The sequence below is a fragment of the Lepidochelys kempii genome, chromosome 3 (genome assembly GCF_965140285.1).
Source record: "Lepidochelys kempii isolate rLepKem1 chromosome 3, rLepKem1.hap1, whole genome shotgun sequence".
Taxonomy (NCBI): Eukaryota; Metazoa; Chordata; order Testudines; family Cheloniidae; genus Lepidochelys; species Lepidochelys kempii.
Genome location: NC_136382.1, coordinates 135,949,914 through 135,969,583, shown reverse-complemented (window position 1 = coordinate 135,969,583; position 19,670 = coordinate 135,949,914). Strand labels below are relative to the sequence as shown.

General features: G+C 40.5%; 1 protein-coding gene across 1 annotated transcript in view; it reads left to right on the top strand.

Moving 5' to 3' along the window:
- Nucleotides 1-19,670, top strand: part of NID1 (nidogen 1) — an 88,010-nt gene that overhangs the window by 36,621 nt on the left and 31,719 nt on the right. The window contains exons 11-12 of the mRNA XM_073338168.2: nucleotides 3,805-3,948; nucleotides 4,820-4,942. Of these exons, the coding sequence (XP_073194269.2) occupies nucleotides 3,805-3,948; nucleotides 4,820-4,942 (267 nt within the window). The remainder of the gene's footprint in view (nucleotides 1-3,804; nucleotides 3,949-4,819; nucleotides 4,943-19,670) is intronic.

Genomic DNA, 19,670 nt, shown 5'->3' with positions numbered 1-19,670 from the left:
AAAAACTAAAATGTAGGGCATGGGGAGGTGAGGAACGGAGGAGTGCCTGGTTGGGAGTGTCCTCTGTTTGTCCATGTTGAATGTAATCAGTTGATGATCACTGGTCCCTAGCAACCACCAACTACTAGTCCAGTGAATAATTCATCTTTATCCATCATGATGAGGTCCCAAACAGAGCTACCACATGTTGGATGCAGTATCTTTTTACGTTAGAAAATTATCATCTATGACTCTTAGAAAGACTGATGCTTTACTAGTACAATTCTCAGCTAAGTTGTCCTGAAGGCTGAATATAAATCTAAACAAACGTGATTTTAAAATTGGCTGTCTTCAGATCTCAGCTGTTTCATACTTGCCTATTACTTTCAGCTGTGGATTCCAAACATAATTGGTGTTTATAGTTGTAAAGGGGGAAAAAATAAAATGAACAGTTACTAACATGCCATCTCATTTCACAATGTCTTCAAATTTAAGGCAGGTCAGTCTTAACTCCAGTTTTAAACTGTCCCTTTGTGTTTCTCCTACTTCTGAGCATGTGTTGACAAGCTTTCTGTTTGCTGTTTCTGAGAGCTGGACTGCATTGTTGGGGTCCTGAAGTGAGCTGGCTGCAGCAGGGTTGCCGCAACAGGAGGGGCCAGGGGGCCATGGTCCCTCCCACGTTTTAGCTGCCATAAGGGCAAGCGACGGGTGGGGGGGAAGGGGCGGAGAGGAGTGAGCAGGGGGCATGCCCGGGGGGGAAGAGGAGGTGCCAGAGTGGGGCCTCAGGGGAAGGGGTGGTGCAAGGGAAGAGCTTGGGGAGAAGGGGCGGAACAGTGGTGAGGCCTCAGGAAGAGGTGGTGCGAGGGTAGGGGCTCCAGGAGAAGGGGCAGCATGGGGGGATGGGGCCATGGTTCAGGCACCATGGGCCCCCCGTCTTTTATGGACCTTATGCTGCTCCTGGGCTGCAGTCCATGTGGGGAGCATGGAATAGGGAGTCCACATTCTCTGAGTAGGACCCAAATACCAATGTTCAAAAGGCCCACCTTCTACCCTTGTATTATACCATTTATGAAACTACATTTCAACATTGTTGGAAATTCCTTCTGATTTGGGATTAGAAAAGACAATTGTTCCACACCTTTCCTTCCCAAAAAAGGATCTACGGGTAGAAAGAGGGAGAATTCAGCTCTTTTTGCTCTCTTATATTTTAGTCCAGATAAGGGTCTATCTTCACCTTGGTGTCAATCTATGTAACTCTCAGATTTATCATTTGGAGAATGTAGTGTGCTGTTTAGAACTAGTCCCTACTAATGCTGTTGTGGACCAGTGCTGGGTGTAGGTTGGGAGTCTTGAAGTTCCTGTTGGAACTTGCTAAAAAGGAATTGTAACCGCAGAGCACTGGAGGGGAAAAACCATGCTAAATCCCTGCTTAAAAAGAAATGTAAGCCTCTAGGGTTTTGAGGAAATTTTATTGTTAGCTGTGTAATGTCAGGTGGCCTGTGAAAGCTTTAAATAAGTAACTTTATTGGCTCTGCCAAGTAACTTTTTATTAAATATTTCCTTTCTTACATATTTGTTGTTTCAACATCTGCTTGGTGGAAACCTGAATTTAAGAATATATAGTCAGGTGTTTCCTACTCTGGGCAAGTACAGGCTCACTACGTTTTTTTTTTTCCTTACTCGCTCTCAGGCTTTTCCATGTACAGAAGTTCAACTTTTATAGTAGCTGACTAAGTCTGAAGGTGCTTGTACAGAATGCATTTTTAAAGTGAATTTCTTTATGCACAGATTAATTTCCCATGTGGAATTTTCATCCTGTTTAATATCATATAGATGCAACTTGTCTAAAAATGCATGACACTCTTTTTGGACAGTCTTGTGAATATTGAATGATTTTAAAGGGCAAATGTGCCACCCTGCAGCTGGGCGGCAGGGGGACACGACTCTGCTAAAAGTAGCAGGGTAGGCAGGGTAGGCACTGCTTGGGCTGTCGAGGGCCATGTAGGGATATATGCCTGGGGACGTACACGCAGGCTTCAGGTGTGTCTTTGAAGCAGTGCCTCGCTGCCTGTGCTGCTGTCTGTGCCCGTGCAAAGAGGGCTACCTAGGTGTGTACGCTACACATCGCTGTAAGGAGTGTGTAATGTGGATGTACCTATAAAGTTTATCTTTGTAGCACTTCCGGTGACCAGCTCTGGCCAAATTCGTCCCTGATCTAATCCCGTTGACCCCCAGTTTGGCCCTTTCTTTCTGGCGGAGGCATTGCAAAGATAAACTCTGCAGTGTACAGGGCTGGAAGGAGAATGGAGAGTACTTCGCTGATGAAAACAAATCCAGTGGCTCTCTTCTTCCCTTCCCCTTCCCCAGGGATGGGGAGTCAGCACTCTGCAAATCTAAGCACCTGAGTGGGTGTCTGTTGCCTTCTTTTGTGCTTCTTGCTCTCTCAAGGCAGTGCTCCTACTCACCTTTAGCTCTTTCCTAGTGCTTGTGTTAAGTGCAAGTGGCATGAAACTCCCAAAATCTTGTGACCTATGTACATGTCAAGGCGACTGGAGTTGTCTCCGTTTTTACTGAATATTTTGATTCGTTGCTGCGTAATACGTTGTCCCATTGACGATGCAGCCGGTAATATGGGGTTGGGCATAGGGCTGTTGATCAGCAGCTGTTGGTTCCATCAGCGGGGGAGAAAAGGGTTGTAAATGGGTGCTGTGCTCCGATTGTTGGCTGCAGGGTCGGGAGGGTTTGGGGATAAACAGTCCAGAGTGTAAAACCGGTGGTGGTTGTGGCTCTACGTTTAAACCTTACGTTCACAGAGAAACTAATCTAAATGATCCCAACTGTGTCAGTGCTTTTCTACCAGGGCTTTTCATGTGGAAAAGAAGAAAAGTGACTCTCATCATAGATCTTGCTGTGGCAGCAGCTTTTACTGATAGCATTGTAATCTATATGTCTGTACTGCTGAGAGAGAAGCAATCCAGACCTTGCTCTCCAGTCACCCTGTCCCTCCTAGAAAAGAGCCCATGAAGGGCTAGCTCTTGGTGAGCACTCATGCACCAGCTGTTAGAAAGCTGCTGTGGCTGCAGGAGTTCCAGATTCAAATATTTCTGGGGACAAGGGGATTTCAAAATTTATTTTAATTCTTTTTTGCCTCTTCCCTTTCTCTTAGACACAACAAGTGGGAAACGGGGAGTTGTGGAGAGTGATAGAAGTAGTGTTGGGCATGGAATAGCTGTTGTTACTGTAGGAAATGTGATAGCAGACACAGCTGTAAGTAGATTGTGTGATAGCTGCTGCAATTAGCCAAAACTTCTCCTCATTAATCTACAAATGTATTTGGCTCCTACTGAGTCACAGGTCCCATCTGTTGCCAAGTGACAACAATCCCGGGTTAGTTTAGTGGGATACTGAATTATTCCCAGTGCGTTCGACGGATAGTTCAGCCAACATGTTGATAGGCCTGTACAAGGTTATTTTCCTGACATTTTGTCATCCACTCTTTGATTAATTATAAAAAGGAAAAATCTTTTGGATGCTAGTATTTGTGTTGTGGTGACTTCTCTGTTGCATAGTACAGTACATTTTTGGCCCAAACCTGCAAGGTGCTGAGTCAGATGAAGCCCTTCATTTGTAAAATGGCCTTGTCCTGCAAGGTACATAGTGTAAGTAAGTACAAACAGATAAATAAAACAAAGGTTCCTTTGTAATTTATACCTTTGAAAAATTGCTTTTCTTTCTCTGAAATGTATCTCTAGCTGCAGATTAAGTAGAGGGAAATTTAAACGTGTAAAATCTCATTTTTAATTTTGTGTTTATCTAAACTTACAGCTGTCGAACATGTTATAAACCATTGTGTGATGGGCACACACAATTGTGATATTCCTCAGCGTGCCCAATGTGTGTATGTTGGTGGCTCTTCTTACATCTGCACATGTCTAGATGGCTTCTCTGGAGATGGACGCTCCTGTGTGGGTGCGTAATGCCATTTATTTATTTAGTACCGTTTTGCTGATTATTATATATGCTAGTGAGCCAGTTGATACCTGCCTTGGTTTGATTTTTAAATCACTTATTTCCAATTTTCAAATAGAAAGTGTCTTGGTTGATAAGTCTCCTGACAGACATAAAATCCAACCCTTATATTTCCCCCCTCATTTGTAACCCAGGACTCATTACAGATGTGGTTGATAAGTAGCCTGTCTCTGAAGGGAAAGTTGCAATAATCTTAAACAGTTGTTAGTTTATGGTCACCTAAACAAAACAGGTCAGATCCTCAGTTGGTGTAAATCAATGTAGAGCAATGTCCGTTTATATCGGTTGAGGATGTGTCCCACCGTGCCTGGCACACTGAATTTGTAATAGTAACATGCTTTTTTTCGCATTGCTTGGACTATAGTGCAGTGGTGGCTTCCCATAACTGTATGCACTGGAACCTTTGCCAGCCAAATCCTAACCATTTTATAGGGTCCACCAATCTATAAATCTATTGCTTCAGAAATCCAGAATATTTTTAATAATGTGGGTAGGTAGCTGTGTTAGTAAACTGTCAACAATGCTTTTTTTAGAATTTTCTGTATAAATTTTGCATGCTTTACCTCTAGAAATCAAATCCTAACCTAGATATGGGTAAAACTTTCAAAAGCAACAAAGTGGCATAGGAGCTGAAGTTCCATTGAAAATCAGTGGAATGTAGGCTCCTAGGTGTTAGCCACTGTTAAAAATGAGACTTCTGTTCCTAAGCCACTTTGGCACCTTAAAAAAATCCAAACCAAACAACTTAACTGTGATCTGTAAACTATTGTATATCATGAGAAATTATCTTGCCTGATATTCTGTTTTACAGATGTAGATGAATGTCAACAGAACCGCTGTCATCCAGATGCTTTCTGCTACAACACTCCTGGGTCCTTCAGTTGCCAGTGTAAGGCAGGTTATCGTGGGGATGGTTTCCAGTGTGTGTTAGGAGGTAAAGTTTTACAGTTCTTCAATTTGGGATCAGAAATAAAGCTCGGGAATTAGAGGACAAACGTTTAACCTATTTCATCGCTAGAACAAACTCTCCTGTTTCTAGGGTCTTCATCTTTATTACCATTTCCCCCCTTTAAGTGTCACCAACTTGGCAAATATAGCTATCAATCTGTCTTGTGCAAAAAAAATATTAGTAGCCTTATCGTTTTAACGTAATATTTCAGTGATCAGTGGCTAGTGTCCAAGCATTCTGAGACTCCCAAATGTATTTAGGGCCTGATTTTCTAAAGGTCAAATAACTCGGGCTGTATGTAGTGGGTGGATACCACAATTGTGTATACACAAGGCTAATTAGGCATTGAACTGGCTATTTGCTCATACAATCCTAGCAATGGGGTTCAAATTCAGCATGCCATTGCATTCACATATTTATTCATTATATTCACATCATATTTATCTAACTCTTCCTTAACAGCACATGTGGTGTGTCAAATCATCCAATATTTGTAGACTTTTCTGTACTAACTAGACTCACTGGAGAAGATTGAAGCCAGATTTGCAGCATTAATTCTGAAGCTCTAGCTTTTGTCGCCTTTTAAGACAATGTTTCATTATTCTTTTAACTTAGTTTTCATGCATGAATACCTATGTATATTGATGGAAAGTTATATAGTGTTTCTCACCTCATTAAATATTTCTCAAACTAACCTGAAAATGAGAAGTGAGTTTTTGCCAGAGAAGGAACTTTTAGGTAATTTGAAACCAAACTGAATTTTTAAGATTCTAAATTTTTCCATAAATCAGAGATGTAGAAATATTGCTTTGACATCTGTTGCATCCCCTTTGTTACAGCAGAACTAATGGTTTAGTATTTACTGCATAAAACAAATGTCTACTAAACCTTTCAGTTTAAATCTACTATGGTTAATACAAAGTGACTTTTAGAGTATAGTAGTAGCTTCATAATATTTTTACAACTATGTAGGATGACTTCTACTGTATTTCTTTATGGAATTTGCCTAGATGCTTTTAAAAGTCTGGGCCCAAGGGCCTAGTGCTCCAGCTGCACCTTAAATCTGCTGAGTTTAATACCCTATTTGTTTGGCTGGTCACCATGATTTTTCTGAGTCCTGTACCTTACTTGACCTTCCACTTTCAAGGTAAAATATCTTGCTGTATATGGATCTATCCTAAAACAGTGTTAGTGGTAATATAATAGCTGGTAGGGTTTTTAGTATCCAGTGTTTTTAGGGCTAAGAATCTACTAGGGTTCATTAAACTTTCTGTGTGTCTGGGGTTTTTTTCCTTATGATTTCTGCTGTGAATTAGGGACATATCTAAACCACCAGCATCAAATTAGTTCAGTGCATAAAGTTTGATTGCAAAAACTGCTTGGTAGGTAAGGAGCTTATCCTTTGCTAGTGAATTAAGTCTGATTGGAATACAGTAGAACTCTATTACTTCGCACTTCACTAAGCTGCAACACTGGTAATTCTCACAAAAAACCTTGTGGTTACTCCACTCTTCAACAGAGGAGTAATAGCAGATGCTTTAGAGAGGCCTCTTGCCCATATGCTCAGCGTTTAGCTGATCACCATATTTGGGGTCGGGAAGGAATTTTCCTCCAGGGCAGATTGGAAGAGGTCCTGGAGGTTTTTCTCCTTCCTCTGTAGCATGGGGCACAGGTCACTTGCTGGAGGATTCTCTGCTCCTTGAAGTCTTTAAACCACGATTTGAGGAATCCAATAGCTCAAACATAGGTGAGAAGTTTTTCGCAGGAGTGGGTGGGTGAAATTCTGTGGCCTGCGTTGTGCAGGAGGTCAGACTAAATGATCATAATGGTCCCTTCTGACCTTAGTATCTATGAATCCATGAATCTATATTGCTAAAACTTCATTAGTTTTACAAATATACTTTGATATGTTTAATAGTTATGAAGTTTTATCAGTAATTAAAACCAAAATATACTTGTCAAAAGTAGTTCAAGTACATTTTCTAATTTATTTTTTTAACTGTGCTTTGTTCACTTTATTGGCTGACTTTTAATATGTGGTACTCCACACTGGATCTCCCAGTCAGAGTATTTTAGTGAGGATCTACTGTATTCAAATTTACAATCTATCCAGGCTTTTCCCCTCCTACTTCTTCCATACCAAGGTGAGATCTCATTGACCTAAACTAATTCACTAATACCTCTCCAGGTAGCTATCAGCTTGGAGATTTTCATTCAACTAATTGCTCGGTCCTTGCTACCTATAGTCTTTTCAGCAGCTTATACAACTGGCTGCTTATGATTTTTTTTTTTTATCACAAAAAAGTGAGTCTAGGTACTGCGGAAATGGGCCTCTTGAAACAATTAGACTGACAAGCCCAGATGGGCCCAAGCCACAGAGTTTGGACTTAGAGCTGAACTTTACTAATAAGCATCAAGATTTCAGTTTTAAGAATGGTAGAGTCAGAAATAAGCATCTGCTGAGTCCAATAGACAAAATGATGCTTTAGGCAGCCTTTATTCTAATTGATATAAAATTAATCTTAAACACTGGGTTCCATACAATGAGTAACAATCTATTTTATGCATTTTCTTTTTCTTTTTTTTTAACCAGTAAATGGTAAATCATCTCTCAGAAGTAGCTGTTGGAAATTTCACATTCATTCCAAACTTAGCCACCTTGTTAATGAAAGAGTTGATGTGAGCATTGACATTCCAGCAGCTACTAAGAATGTCTGAACTTCATTATTTCCTCACGCTTCATTTTTTCAGTTCAAAAAGAAACGGATGTCTGAGCCCTCCAACCCCTGCAAACCTCAGAGGCTATGTTTACTAAACAGAAGGGGAAAAAAAGATTCTTAGGTTGGGACCTATGGCCACTAAATACAACTCACACAAGTACTGTTAGTGTGTATAATCTTTCATATGAGAAATGAATTGACAACATAAGTCTATTTACTGTTTGTAGTATATCACTACAAATGCAGGATGACAAAAGCAAAAGTAAACTGATAAATAAGGGTGAGTTTTTAATGTTGACATTTTTAACCTGCTCTTTGAGACTGTTCAGGACTAGCAATTGAAAATCCCAGTGTAGTCTCTTGTGGTACCCAGAATGAACTGTCCAAACAAGAAACTTAAAGTAACTATGAGATTACATAATGACTCTGGGCACAGTATGAAAACATTTGCTGTAGCTTCCATTTGTGAATGAAAATGTGATTGAGTTGGTAGATCAGAAGTTGAAAATATTTTAATGGCTTATAACACTGAATATCTGAATTTGGCATGATTACAAAACCAGTGCATAATCAGTTTTGGTGGGTGGCGAAGGGGAGGAAGATGTCCCATACAACTTGAAATAAATTGAAAATGACAGGGATGCTGAAAGTGTGATGGAACAAAAATTAAACCGCTGTTGCTGTAGGAAGGATATCCTTACACATTCATAGACTTCAAGGCCAGAAGACATCACTAAGACCATGTGGTCTGACTTTCTTCATAACACCAGCCACCTCACCCAATAATTTCTGCATCACCCAGTAGTATTTGCATCAAGACCATAACTGCTGTTTGATCTATAGCATATCTCTTCGACAGACATTCTGTCTTGATTTACAAGACTTCAAGTGATGGAGACTCCACCACGTCCCTAGGTAAGATGTTCCACTGGTTAAGTAGTCTCACTGTTAAGAATACATGCTTTAGTTCTAGTCTGAATTTGTCTAGCTTCAGCTCCCTAACGTTGGATCTCATTATGCTATTTTTGCTTGATTAAAGAGACATCTAACAACAGAAATCTCTTTCTCCATGTAGGTTCTGGTAGACTACGGTCAAATCACCTCTTAAGCTTCTCTTGGATAAACTAAATAGATTGAACATCTTAGGTATCTCTCTGTAAGAGATGTTTTTCAAACCTTAAGTTATTTTTGTAGCTCTTTTCTGAGCCTTTTTCCAATTTTTCAAAATCCCTTTTGAAGTGTGGACACTAAAATGGGTCAGAGTATTCCAGTACCGTCTCACTAGTGTCATGTACGAAGGTAATATTACCTCCACACTCCATGACATTCCCCTAGTTATACATAAAAGGATCCTATTTACCCTTCTAGCTGCAGCATCACATTGGGAGCTCATGTGCAGTTACTTGTCTACTGTGATTTTTCAGTCCTTTGCAGAGTCACTGTGCTCCAGTACACAGACCCTGTAACAGGGTGGCCATTTACCGAGCTCCCCTTCCTGGACTGGGTTCTCTTTACAGGTACCTACCCCTTTTAGCCCCCTCTTACAGGCTCCTTAAGAACTATGCCCAGGATTTCACATGAATAACAGCACTTGCTGCTTGGGTTTTATATCTAAAACAATTCATTTCTGTATTAACACCACCCCTGCCTGGGGTCAGTTTAATAACAGAAATAGGTCCTAACAGTCCTCAGGGTCCCAAAATAAAGTCCATCATCACACAACAGTCCATACTCAACTCTAGTGTCTAGGTGTTTCTCTTACAGCTGGAGCTCATCTTCCATCCCAGTCTGTTCTCACTGTTCTTCCTAGCTGGATCTCAACCTCCTGACATGGCCTCTAGCCCAAACCCCATCCAGGTTTCCTCACAGCCTCCTCTTCCCTGGGCTTCTCTTAAGATCACAGCTCCCTTGGTCTCAGGGTCTTCCCTGAAAGAGCTGTTCACGTTCTGCAATCTCCAGAGCCTCCCCACTTCATTCTTTTTCTGGTTGTTTTCCATGGTGAAGCAAACTTGATTGGATAGTTATAGCCACGAGGAGCTCCTAAATACCTCATGGTTTATGTTCTCCCATTCTGCCCTGTATCTTTCAGGTAATGTACATTGTAACAAAGCCTTTCTAATACTACCCTTTTCCCTGATATTTTTACTAAAAATATTATAACTTTTGTTAGCTTAAGCCATTGAAATTCCTCAAACTTTTCCCTTTCTTTATCAAAACCCTTATATACCCATAAAAGGTGATCAACTGTTTCTTCTACCTTACTTCACATACATAGTCCATCTTTGTGTTTGTTTATTCAAAAAAAAATTTTGTTTAAACCACAGTGGCCAGTTAGTACTCTACACAAAATCACTTCATTTTTCCTATCCGGGCTCTGTATTTCATTATCCTCTACTCAAAAGCACAATTCAAAAAATCATCTTCCTCTTCTTTCATTGATCCAAATTTTTTGCCACTTCTCTCTTTAAATCATTCTGTATGAGGTGTCATGCTGTCTGCGGGGGGCTCACAAGCATGAGTGCCAACTTTAGGGTAGACTGTCCAGGAACCGGGCACAAATTCCAAATTGTTTGTGTTCTATAATTAGATTTTACCAACCAATTAACAAATGTGAACTCCTAAAGCACTCTGACAGCCTTAACCTGGAGTCACACACAGTCCCATTTGGCGCCCCAATCTATCTTGTCACCCCTGGCAAGCGTGCCTCTGTGATAAATGGTCGCTTTACACCAAAAATCACAGCAATATTCAGGTTACTCCTACTCCCAAAGGACCAGTCACTCACCCCAGGTCATTTTGCGCTTTAGATCTCAAACAAAAGACAATGCTTCTAGCCATGCCTATAAAAAACTAACTAAAGGGTTATTAACAAGGGAGAAGAAATGAGTTCTTTACGAGGTTAAAGCAGGTAAGCATACATGCGCAAAGATACAGTCTTAAGTTCAAAATGTTATAGTAGCGTCTATAATAAGCAAGCTTTTATGTCTTTTGGTGCTAACCCAAGCCAAGCTGCTTGGGGATCGCTTGCTTCTGTTTAGATATCTCTGCCCATCACAGTCTAGACAGCATACAGAGACTCTTCGTAGTTCCTTCTGGTGAGAGATTTTTATCCCCATTTCCCTAAAGCCAAAGCTGATGGGAGAACTCTTCGTGGGTGGATGGGGGGGAGCAATCGACAAAGTCTTTGTTCCACAATGGCCCATTTGGATTCAGCAGTCCTTCCTGATTGGCAGGAGGTAACGCCTTCTGTAGGAATCTAGCATTTTGCATTAGATGGTGGTTTTTTCCTGTTTGGTGAGTTAGAGTTTCAGAACAAATATTTTACAGTTATAGCGCAAACACTTAAGTATTATCTTTATAGCATGGGACATATTGTAAGTATTATATGCAGCGCCCTACAAGCATTCCATAAATTTTAAACACTACACACATTCTTATAACTTTAATATCTATTTTAACTATACTGACCCACAGGTAAGGCAGGCTGGTTTCCAACTATGCATTTGTGAGCGTTCAGTGAGGCCAATTCCTGTTTACTCAGGGGTATTTCTCAGTCAATCCTTCCATTTCTTACAGTGCTTTTAGCAACTTTGTCTGCCATTTTGTTTCCTGTTATCTTCATATGTGTTGGCATCCAGGCTAATGCTATATGTATTCCTATCTATCCTAACTCTGTTGTTAGAAATATAACTTCATGGATTAAATCACTTCTACATGTGGAAATCCCTTTTATTAGTGCCACAAGGCCTGATATTGAACCCAAAAACATGATCCCTGCTGCTGAACGTCCATCCCAGATCAGTGTAACACACTAGCATTATTGGCTAGTTTGGCCATCACAACAGCTACAAAATCAGATATTCTTTTAGATGTACTAATTCCTAATTTTGGTGTACAATGTGCTGTCCCTACTTTTCCTGATCTGTGTTTTTTTTTTCTTTTTTGGACCTATCTGTGTATATTTGACAAAAAAACAACTCCACTTTTCATCTATATACTGGGTACACTTCATTTTTTTTATATCTATTATCTCCTTTTTACCCTTAGATTTATAAAATAAATCTAAATCCACATTTGGACATGTTCCATCCATAATGAATGTTTCCATGACGAAAAGTTTTGACTTTGTTTAGCTTTTCCTTGTCTTTCAACTTCTGCGTCCACATATGAACTCAAATGGCATGTGGAGTTCTAACCATTGTGTGCTAAAGGTCACATATTGAATTCCCAACAATCCCCATCCATTTGTTTTGGTAGTTTCATCATTGCAATTCCCATTAACTTTGTTAGTTCCATTGTAAACAGATTATTAAAAATCTTTTTAACCCTGAATTCGTATTGATTATTACAATTATAAAATTACTTATTGGAGTGCGACATGCATTTGTCATATATAACACATTCTTTATTTAGGCAGCTACTTAGAGTTAATTACGGAGATGGAAATTAGTGAAATAAATTTTTTTTGAACTTTAGTTAACATATACAAATATAATTGAAATTCTAGAAAAATCAGTGACATAAGTAGGGTTATCAGACAGCAAATGTGAAAAATCAGGACTCGGTGGGGGGTAATAGGCGCCTATATAAGACAAAGCCCCAAATATAGGGACTGTCCCTATAAAATCAGGACAGCTGGTCACTGTAGACATAAGTATAAGAATAAGTATAGTAAAATCCAAAACCAAAAACAACGAGGAGTACTAGTGGCACCTTAGAGACTAACAAATGTATTTGGGCAGATGGTTTTGTGGGCTAAAACCCACTTTATCAGATGTATGGAGTGGAAAATGCAGTAGGAAAATATATATAACAGTACATGAAAAGATGGGAGTTGCCTTACCAAGTCGGAAGTCGAGAAAATTCAATTGACGTGGGCTATTATCAACAGGACGAAAAATCACTTTTGTAGTGGTAATCAGGGTGGCTCATTTCAAACAGTTGACAAGAAGGTGTGAGTAACAGTAGGGGGAAATTAGTTTTTAGTTCTTGTAGTGACTCATTCACTCCCAGTCTTTATTCAGGCCTAATTTGATGGTGTCCAGTTTGCAAATTAATTCCAGTTCTGCAGTTTCTCATTGGAGTCTGTTTTTGAAGTTTTTAAGAATTGCCACTGTTCAGTCAATTGTTGAGTGTCCAGGGAGGTGGAAGTGTTCCCTGACTGGTTTTTGAATGTTATAATTCTTGATGTCTGATTTGTGTCCATTTATTCTTTTGTGTAGTATAAATATAGTATAGTATAGTAAAATGGTTTCCTGTGTTCATATTTACAATCCTACAGTGTCCATACTTTCAACCTTATAGAGACTGTTAGAAACAAAGATGGAATGAAACGTAAGTGGAGCACATCGGGAGACAGGTCCCAAATCAGGTAGCATGCTATTCTGGAACTTGCTACACCCAAGAGTTTAGGTCACAGGCTTTTATAAAAGAACTTACTTGATACACTTTTATAATACAGGAATGTGTTATACATACAATCAGTTGATTTATTTGCTTATCATTTGAGGTTCAGACTGCCTGACTCTGTAGCCCAGATAAAGCTTTTTTTTCTCCTGCTGGAATGTAGACACCATGATATCTTCTCCCCAACTTGTTAGCTTGATAGCTTTATGTATTTTATAAGTAAATGTGCCTTCAGTGTCTCTGCCAGACCAGGTTGATCAGCCAAGCAAATACACATTCCATTATCTAGGGCAGAGTGGGTGGGTTTATGAATTGCTTTAAGAACATAATTCTAGCACATATCCATAACTCTTGGTATATACCCAATACATACATCATGGAAGAATATTAGTGATCAGCGAGTTACTAGTTTTCCAATGATATATTACTTGACACCTCTTGTGTATATATCATGACTAGGGCCCTACCAAAATCCCGGTCCATTTTGGTTAAGTTCACGGTCAGAGGATTTTAAAAATTGTAAATTTAATGATTTCAGCTATTTAAATATGAAATTTCATGGTGTTGTAATTGTAGGGGCCCTGACCCAAAAAGGAGCAGTGGGGGATCGCAAGGTTCCTGTAGGGGGGGTTGCAGGACTGCTACCCTTACTTCTGCACTGCTCCTGGCAGGGGTGCTGACTTCAGAGCTGGGCAGTTGGAGAGCGGTGGTTGTTAGCCGGGGGACCAGGTCTGAAGGCAGAGCCACCGCCATCAGCAGTGCAGAAGTAAGGATGGCAGCTCTGAAGGCAGCACAAAAGTAAGAGTGGCAATAGCACGACCCCCCCTAAAATAACCTTGCAACCCCCCTGCAACTCGCTTTTGGGTCAGGACCCCCAATTTGAGAAACCTTGATCTCCCCCATGAAATCTGTATAATATATGGTAAAAGCACACACAAAAACAGATTTCACCGGTGGGAGACCAGATTTCATGGTCCGTGATGCTTTTTTCATGGCTGTGAATTTGGTAGGGCCCTAAATATGACACCACTGTGTGAGGTGTAGTGAGTATGTCAGTTCTGATGTGTTGCTGCACAAATGGGCCTCTGTGTCACAATGTGGAACTGTGTCTTATCTATTGTATGAGCCTGATCCTGCAAGCTCTTACTAGTAAAAAGCTTCTTTGCAGGTAATGAGACTCCTCACATAAGGATTAACATGTGGTAGGGCTTGCAAAATGAAGCCTTGTGTCTAAAGCAATGGGTAAATGTATGACACTGTGTAGATGTTTAATAACCAATAGTGTAATTCTTTAGAATAATGGTGAAAATTTTAAATGTTACATCTTATGTAGTGCCAGTGGCATGCCCCTCTACTTACATATATGAAAGGAGACCAGGTCCAGGCCCCAAAGAGCTTACAGTTAGGACTGTCACACGATTAAAAAAATTAATTGCACGATTAATCATACTGTTAAACAATAATAGAATACCATTTATTTAAATAGTTTTGGATATTTTCTACATTTTCAAATATATTGACTACAATTACAACACAGAATACAAAGTGTACAGTGCTCACTTTATATTTATTTTATTACCAATATTGGCGCTGTAAAAAACATAAGTAATAGTATTTTTCAATTCCCCCATTACAAGTACTGTAGTGCAATCTCTTAATCATGAAAGTTGAACTTACAAATGTAGAATTATGTACAAAAAAACCCTGCATTCAGAAACAAAACAATGTAAAACTTTAGAGCCTACAAGTCTACTCAGTCCTACTTCTTGTTCAGCCAATCGCTCAGACAAACAAGTTTGTTTACATTTTCAGGAGAAATGCTTCCTGCTTCCTTCCTATATCACCTGAAAGTGAGGTATTCACATGGCACTGTTATAGCCGGCGTTGCAAGATATTTATGTGCCAGATGCATTAAAGATTCATATGTCCCTTCATGTTCCAACCACCATTCCAGAGGACATGCATCCATGCTAATGACGGATTCTGCTCGATAACCATCCAAAGCAGTGTGGACCAATGCATTTTAATTCTCATCATCTGAGTCAGATGCCACTAGCAGAAGGTTGATTTTCTTTTTTGATGGTTCGAGTTCTGTAGTTTCCGCACTGGAGTGTTGCTCTTTTAAAACTTCTCAAAGCATGCCTTACACCTCTCAGATTTTGAAAGGCACTTCAGATTCTTAACCTCAGGTTGAGTGCTGTAGCTATCTTTAGAAGTCTTCTATGCTTTTTATCAAATCTGCAGTGAAAGGTTCTTAAAATGAACAACACGGGCTCTGTCATCATCCAAGACTGCTATAACATGAAATATATGGCAGAATGCAAATAAAACAGAGTAGGAGACATACAATTCTCCCCCAAGGAGTTCAGTCACAAATTTAATTAATGCATTATTTTTTTAATGAGCATCATCAGCATGGAAGCATGTCCTCTGGAATGGTGGTCAAAGCATGAAGGGGAATACGAGTGTTTAGCATATCTGGCACGTAAATACCTTGCAATGCCGGCTACAAAAGTGCCATGCAAATGCCTGTTCTAACTTTCAGGTGACATTGTAAATAAGAAGCAGGCAGCATTATCGCCCATACATGTAAACAAACCTGTTTGTCTTAGCAATTGGCTGAACAAGAAGTAGGACTGAGTTGACTTGCAGACTCTGAAGTTTTACATTGTTTTGTTTTTGAGTGCAGTTATGGAACAAAAAAATTACATTTGTAAGTTGCACTTTCACAATAAAGAGATTGCACTATGGTACTTGTATGAGGTGAACTGAAAAATACTGTTTCTTTTGTTTGCCATTTTTACAGTGCAAATAGTTGTAATAAAAAATAACAATATAAAGTGTAATAAAAAATAAACAATATAAATTAACAATATAAAGTCTACTTTTATACTGTATTGTAATTGAAATCAATATATTTGAAAACGTAGAAAAAATCCAAAAATATTTAATAAATTTCAATTGGAATTCTGTTGTTTAACAGTGCAATTAAAACTGCAATTAGTCATGATTAATTTTTTAATTGCAATTAATTTTTTTGAGTTAATCATGTGAGTTAATTGCGATTAATAGACAGCCCTACTTACAATTCAAACTAACAAAAGAGGGGAAAGAAATGCAGTGTAAAAACAAAGTGACTGAGTGGTCATAAGAAAAGGAGTACTAGTGGCACCTTAGAGACTAACCAATTTATTTGAGCATAAGCTTTCGTGAGCTACAGCTCACTTCATTGGCTGCATTCAGTGGAAAATACAGTGAGGAGATTTATATACACACAGAACATGAAAAAATGGGTGTTAACCTTTTGTCTTGTTCCCTCCTCCCCCCCCCCGGCTCTCCTGCTGGTAATAGCTCATCTTAAGTGACAGGTTTCAGAGTAACAGCCGTGTTAGTCTGTATTCGCAAAAAGAAAAGGAGTACTTGTGGCACCTTAGAGACTAACCAATTTATTTGAGCATAAGCTTTCGTGAGCTACAGCTCACTTCATCGGATGCATACCGTGGAAACTGCAGCAGACTTCATATATACACAGAGAATATGAAACAATACCTCCTCCCACCCCACTGTCCTGCTGGTAATAGCTTATCTAAAGTGATCATCAGGTGGGCCATTTCCAGCACAAATCCAGGTTTTCTCACCCTCCACCCCCCCACACAAATTCACTCTCCTGCTGGTGATAGCCCATCCAAAGTGACAACTCTTTACACAATGTGCATGACAATCAAGTTGGGCTATTTCCTGCACAAATCCAGGTTTTCTCACATCCCCCCCACCCCCATACACACACAAACTCACTCTCCTGCTGGTAATAGCTCATCCAAACTGACCACTCTCCAAGTTTAAATCCAAGTTAAACCAGAACATCTTGGGGGGGGGGGGGGTAGGAAAAAACAAGAGGACACAGGCTACCTTGCATAATGACTTAGCCACTCCCAGTCTCTATTTAAGCCTAAATTAATAGTATCCAATTTGCAAATGAATTCCAATTCAGCAGTTTCTCGCTGGAGTCTGGATTTGAAGTTTTTTTGTTTTAAGATAGCGACCTTCATGTCTGTGATTGCGTGACCAGAGAGATTGAAGTGTTCTCCGACTGGTTTATGAATGTTATAATTCTTGACATCTGATTTGTGTCCATTTATTCTTTTACGTAGAGACTGTCCAGTTTGACCAATGTACATGGCAGAGGGGCATTGCTGGCACATGATGGCATAGATCACATTGGTGGATGTGCAGGTGAACGAGCCTCTGACAGTGTGGCTGATGTTATTAGGCCCTGTGATGGTGTCCCCTGAATAGATATGTGGGCACAGTTGGCAACGGGCTTTGTTGCAAGGATAAGTTCCTGGGTTAGTGGTTCTGTTGTGTGGTATGTGGTTGTTGGTGAGTATTTGCTTCAGGTTGCGGGGCTGTCTGTAGGCAAGGACTGGCCTGTCTCCCAAGATTTGTGAGAGTGCTGGGTCATCCTTTAGGATAGGTTGTAGATCCTTAATAATGCGTTGGAGGGGTTTTAGTTGGGGGCTGAAGGTGACAGCTAGTGGCGTTCTGTTATTTTCTTTGTTAGGCCTGTCCTGTAGTAGGTAACTTCTGGGAACTCTTCTGGCTCTATCAATCTGTTTCTTTACTTCCGCAGGTGGGTATTGTAGTTGTAAGAAAGCTTGACAGAGATCTTGTAGGTGTTTGTCTCTGTCTGAGGGGTTGGAGCAAATGCGGTTGTATCGCAGAGCTTGGCTGTAGACGATGGATCGTGTGGTGTGGTCAGGGTGAAAGCTGGAGGCATGCAGGTAGGAATAGCGGTCAGTAGGTTTCCGGTATAGGGTGGTGTTTATGTGACCATTGTTTATTAGCACTGTAGTGTCCAGGAAGTGGATCTCTTGTGTGGACTGGACCAGGCTGAGGTTGATGGTGGGATGGAAATTGTTGAAATCATGGTGGAATTCCTCAAGGGCTTCTTTTCCATGGGTCCAGATGATGAAGATGTCATCAATATAGTGCAAGTAGAGTAGGGGCTTTAGGGGACGAGAGCTGAGGAAGCGTTTTTTAAATCAGCCATAAAAATGTTGGCATACTGTGGGGCCATGCGGGTACCCATAGCAGTGCCGCTGATCTGAAGGTATACATTGTCCCCAAATGTGAAATAGTTATGGGTAAGGACAAAGTCACAAAGTTCAGCCACCAGGTTAGCCGTGACATTATCGGGGATAGTGTTCTTGACGGCTTGTAGTCCATCTTTGTGTGGAATGTTAGTGTAGAAGGCTTCTACATCCATAGTGGCCAGGAGGGTGTTATCAGGAAGATCACCGATGGATTGAAGTTTCCTCAGGAAGTCAGTGGTGTCTCGAAGCTAGCTGGGAGTGCTGGTAGCGTAGGGCCTGAGGAGGGAGTCTACATAGCCAGACAATCCTGCTGTCAGGGTGCCAATGCCTGAGATGATGGGGCGCCCAGGATTTACAGGTTTATGGATCTTGGGTAGTAGATAGAATATCCCAGGTCGGAGTTCCAGGGGTGTGTCTGTGCGGATTTGATCTTGTGCTTTTTCAGGAAGTTTCTTGAGCAAATGCTGTAGTTGCTTTTGGTAACTCTCAGTGGGATCATAGGGTAATGGCTTGTAGAAACTGGTGTTGGAGAGCTGCCGAGCAGCCTCTTGTTCATATTCCGACCTATTCATGATGACGACAGCACCTCCTTTGTCAGCCTTTTTGATTATGATGTCAGAGTTGTTTCTGAGGCTGTGGATGGCATTGCGTTCCGCATGGCTGAGGTTATGGGGCAAGTGATGCTGCTTTTCCACAATTTCAGCCCGTGCACGTCGGCGGAAGCACTCTATGTAGAAGTCCAGTCTGCTGTTTCGACCTTCAGGAGGAGTCCACCTAGAATCCCTCTTTCTGTAGTGTTGGTAGGGAGACCTCTGTGGATTAGTATGCTGTTCAGAGGTATTTTGGAAATATTCCTTGAGTCGGAGATGTCGAAAATAGGATTCTAGGTCACCACAGAACTGTATCATGTTCGTGGGGGTGGAGGGGCAGAAGGAGAGGCCCCGAGATAGAACAGCTGCTTCTGCTGGGCTGAGAGTATAGTTGGATAGGTTAACAATATTGCTAGGTGGGTTGAGGGAACCATTGCTGTGGCCCCTAGTAGCATGTAGTAGTTTAGAAAGTTTAGTGTCCTTTTTCTTTTGTAGAGAAGCAAAGTGTGCGTTGTAAATGGCTTGTCTAGTTTTAGTAAAATCCAGCCACGAGGAAGTTTGTGTGGAAGGTTGGTTTTTTATGAGAGTATCCAGTTTTGAGAGCTCATTCTTAATCTTTCCCTGTTTGCTGTAGAGGATGTTGATCAGGTGATTCCGCAGTTTCTTTGAGAGCGTGTGGCACAAGCTGTCAGCATAGTCTGTGTGCTATGTAGATTGTAATGGATTTTTTACCTTCAGTCCTTTTGGTACGATGTCCATCTGTTTGCATTTGGAAAGGAAGATGATGTCTGTCTGTATCTGTACAAGTTTTTTCATGCAGTTGATAGATTTTCACTCCATACGGCTAAATGCAGTGCCTTCCATAATGACAGGTTTCAGAGTAACAGCCGTGTTAGTCTGTATT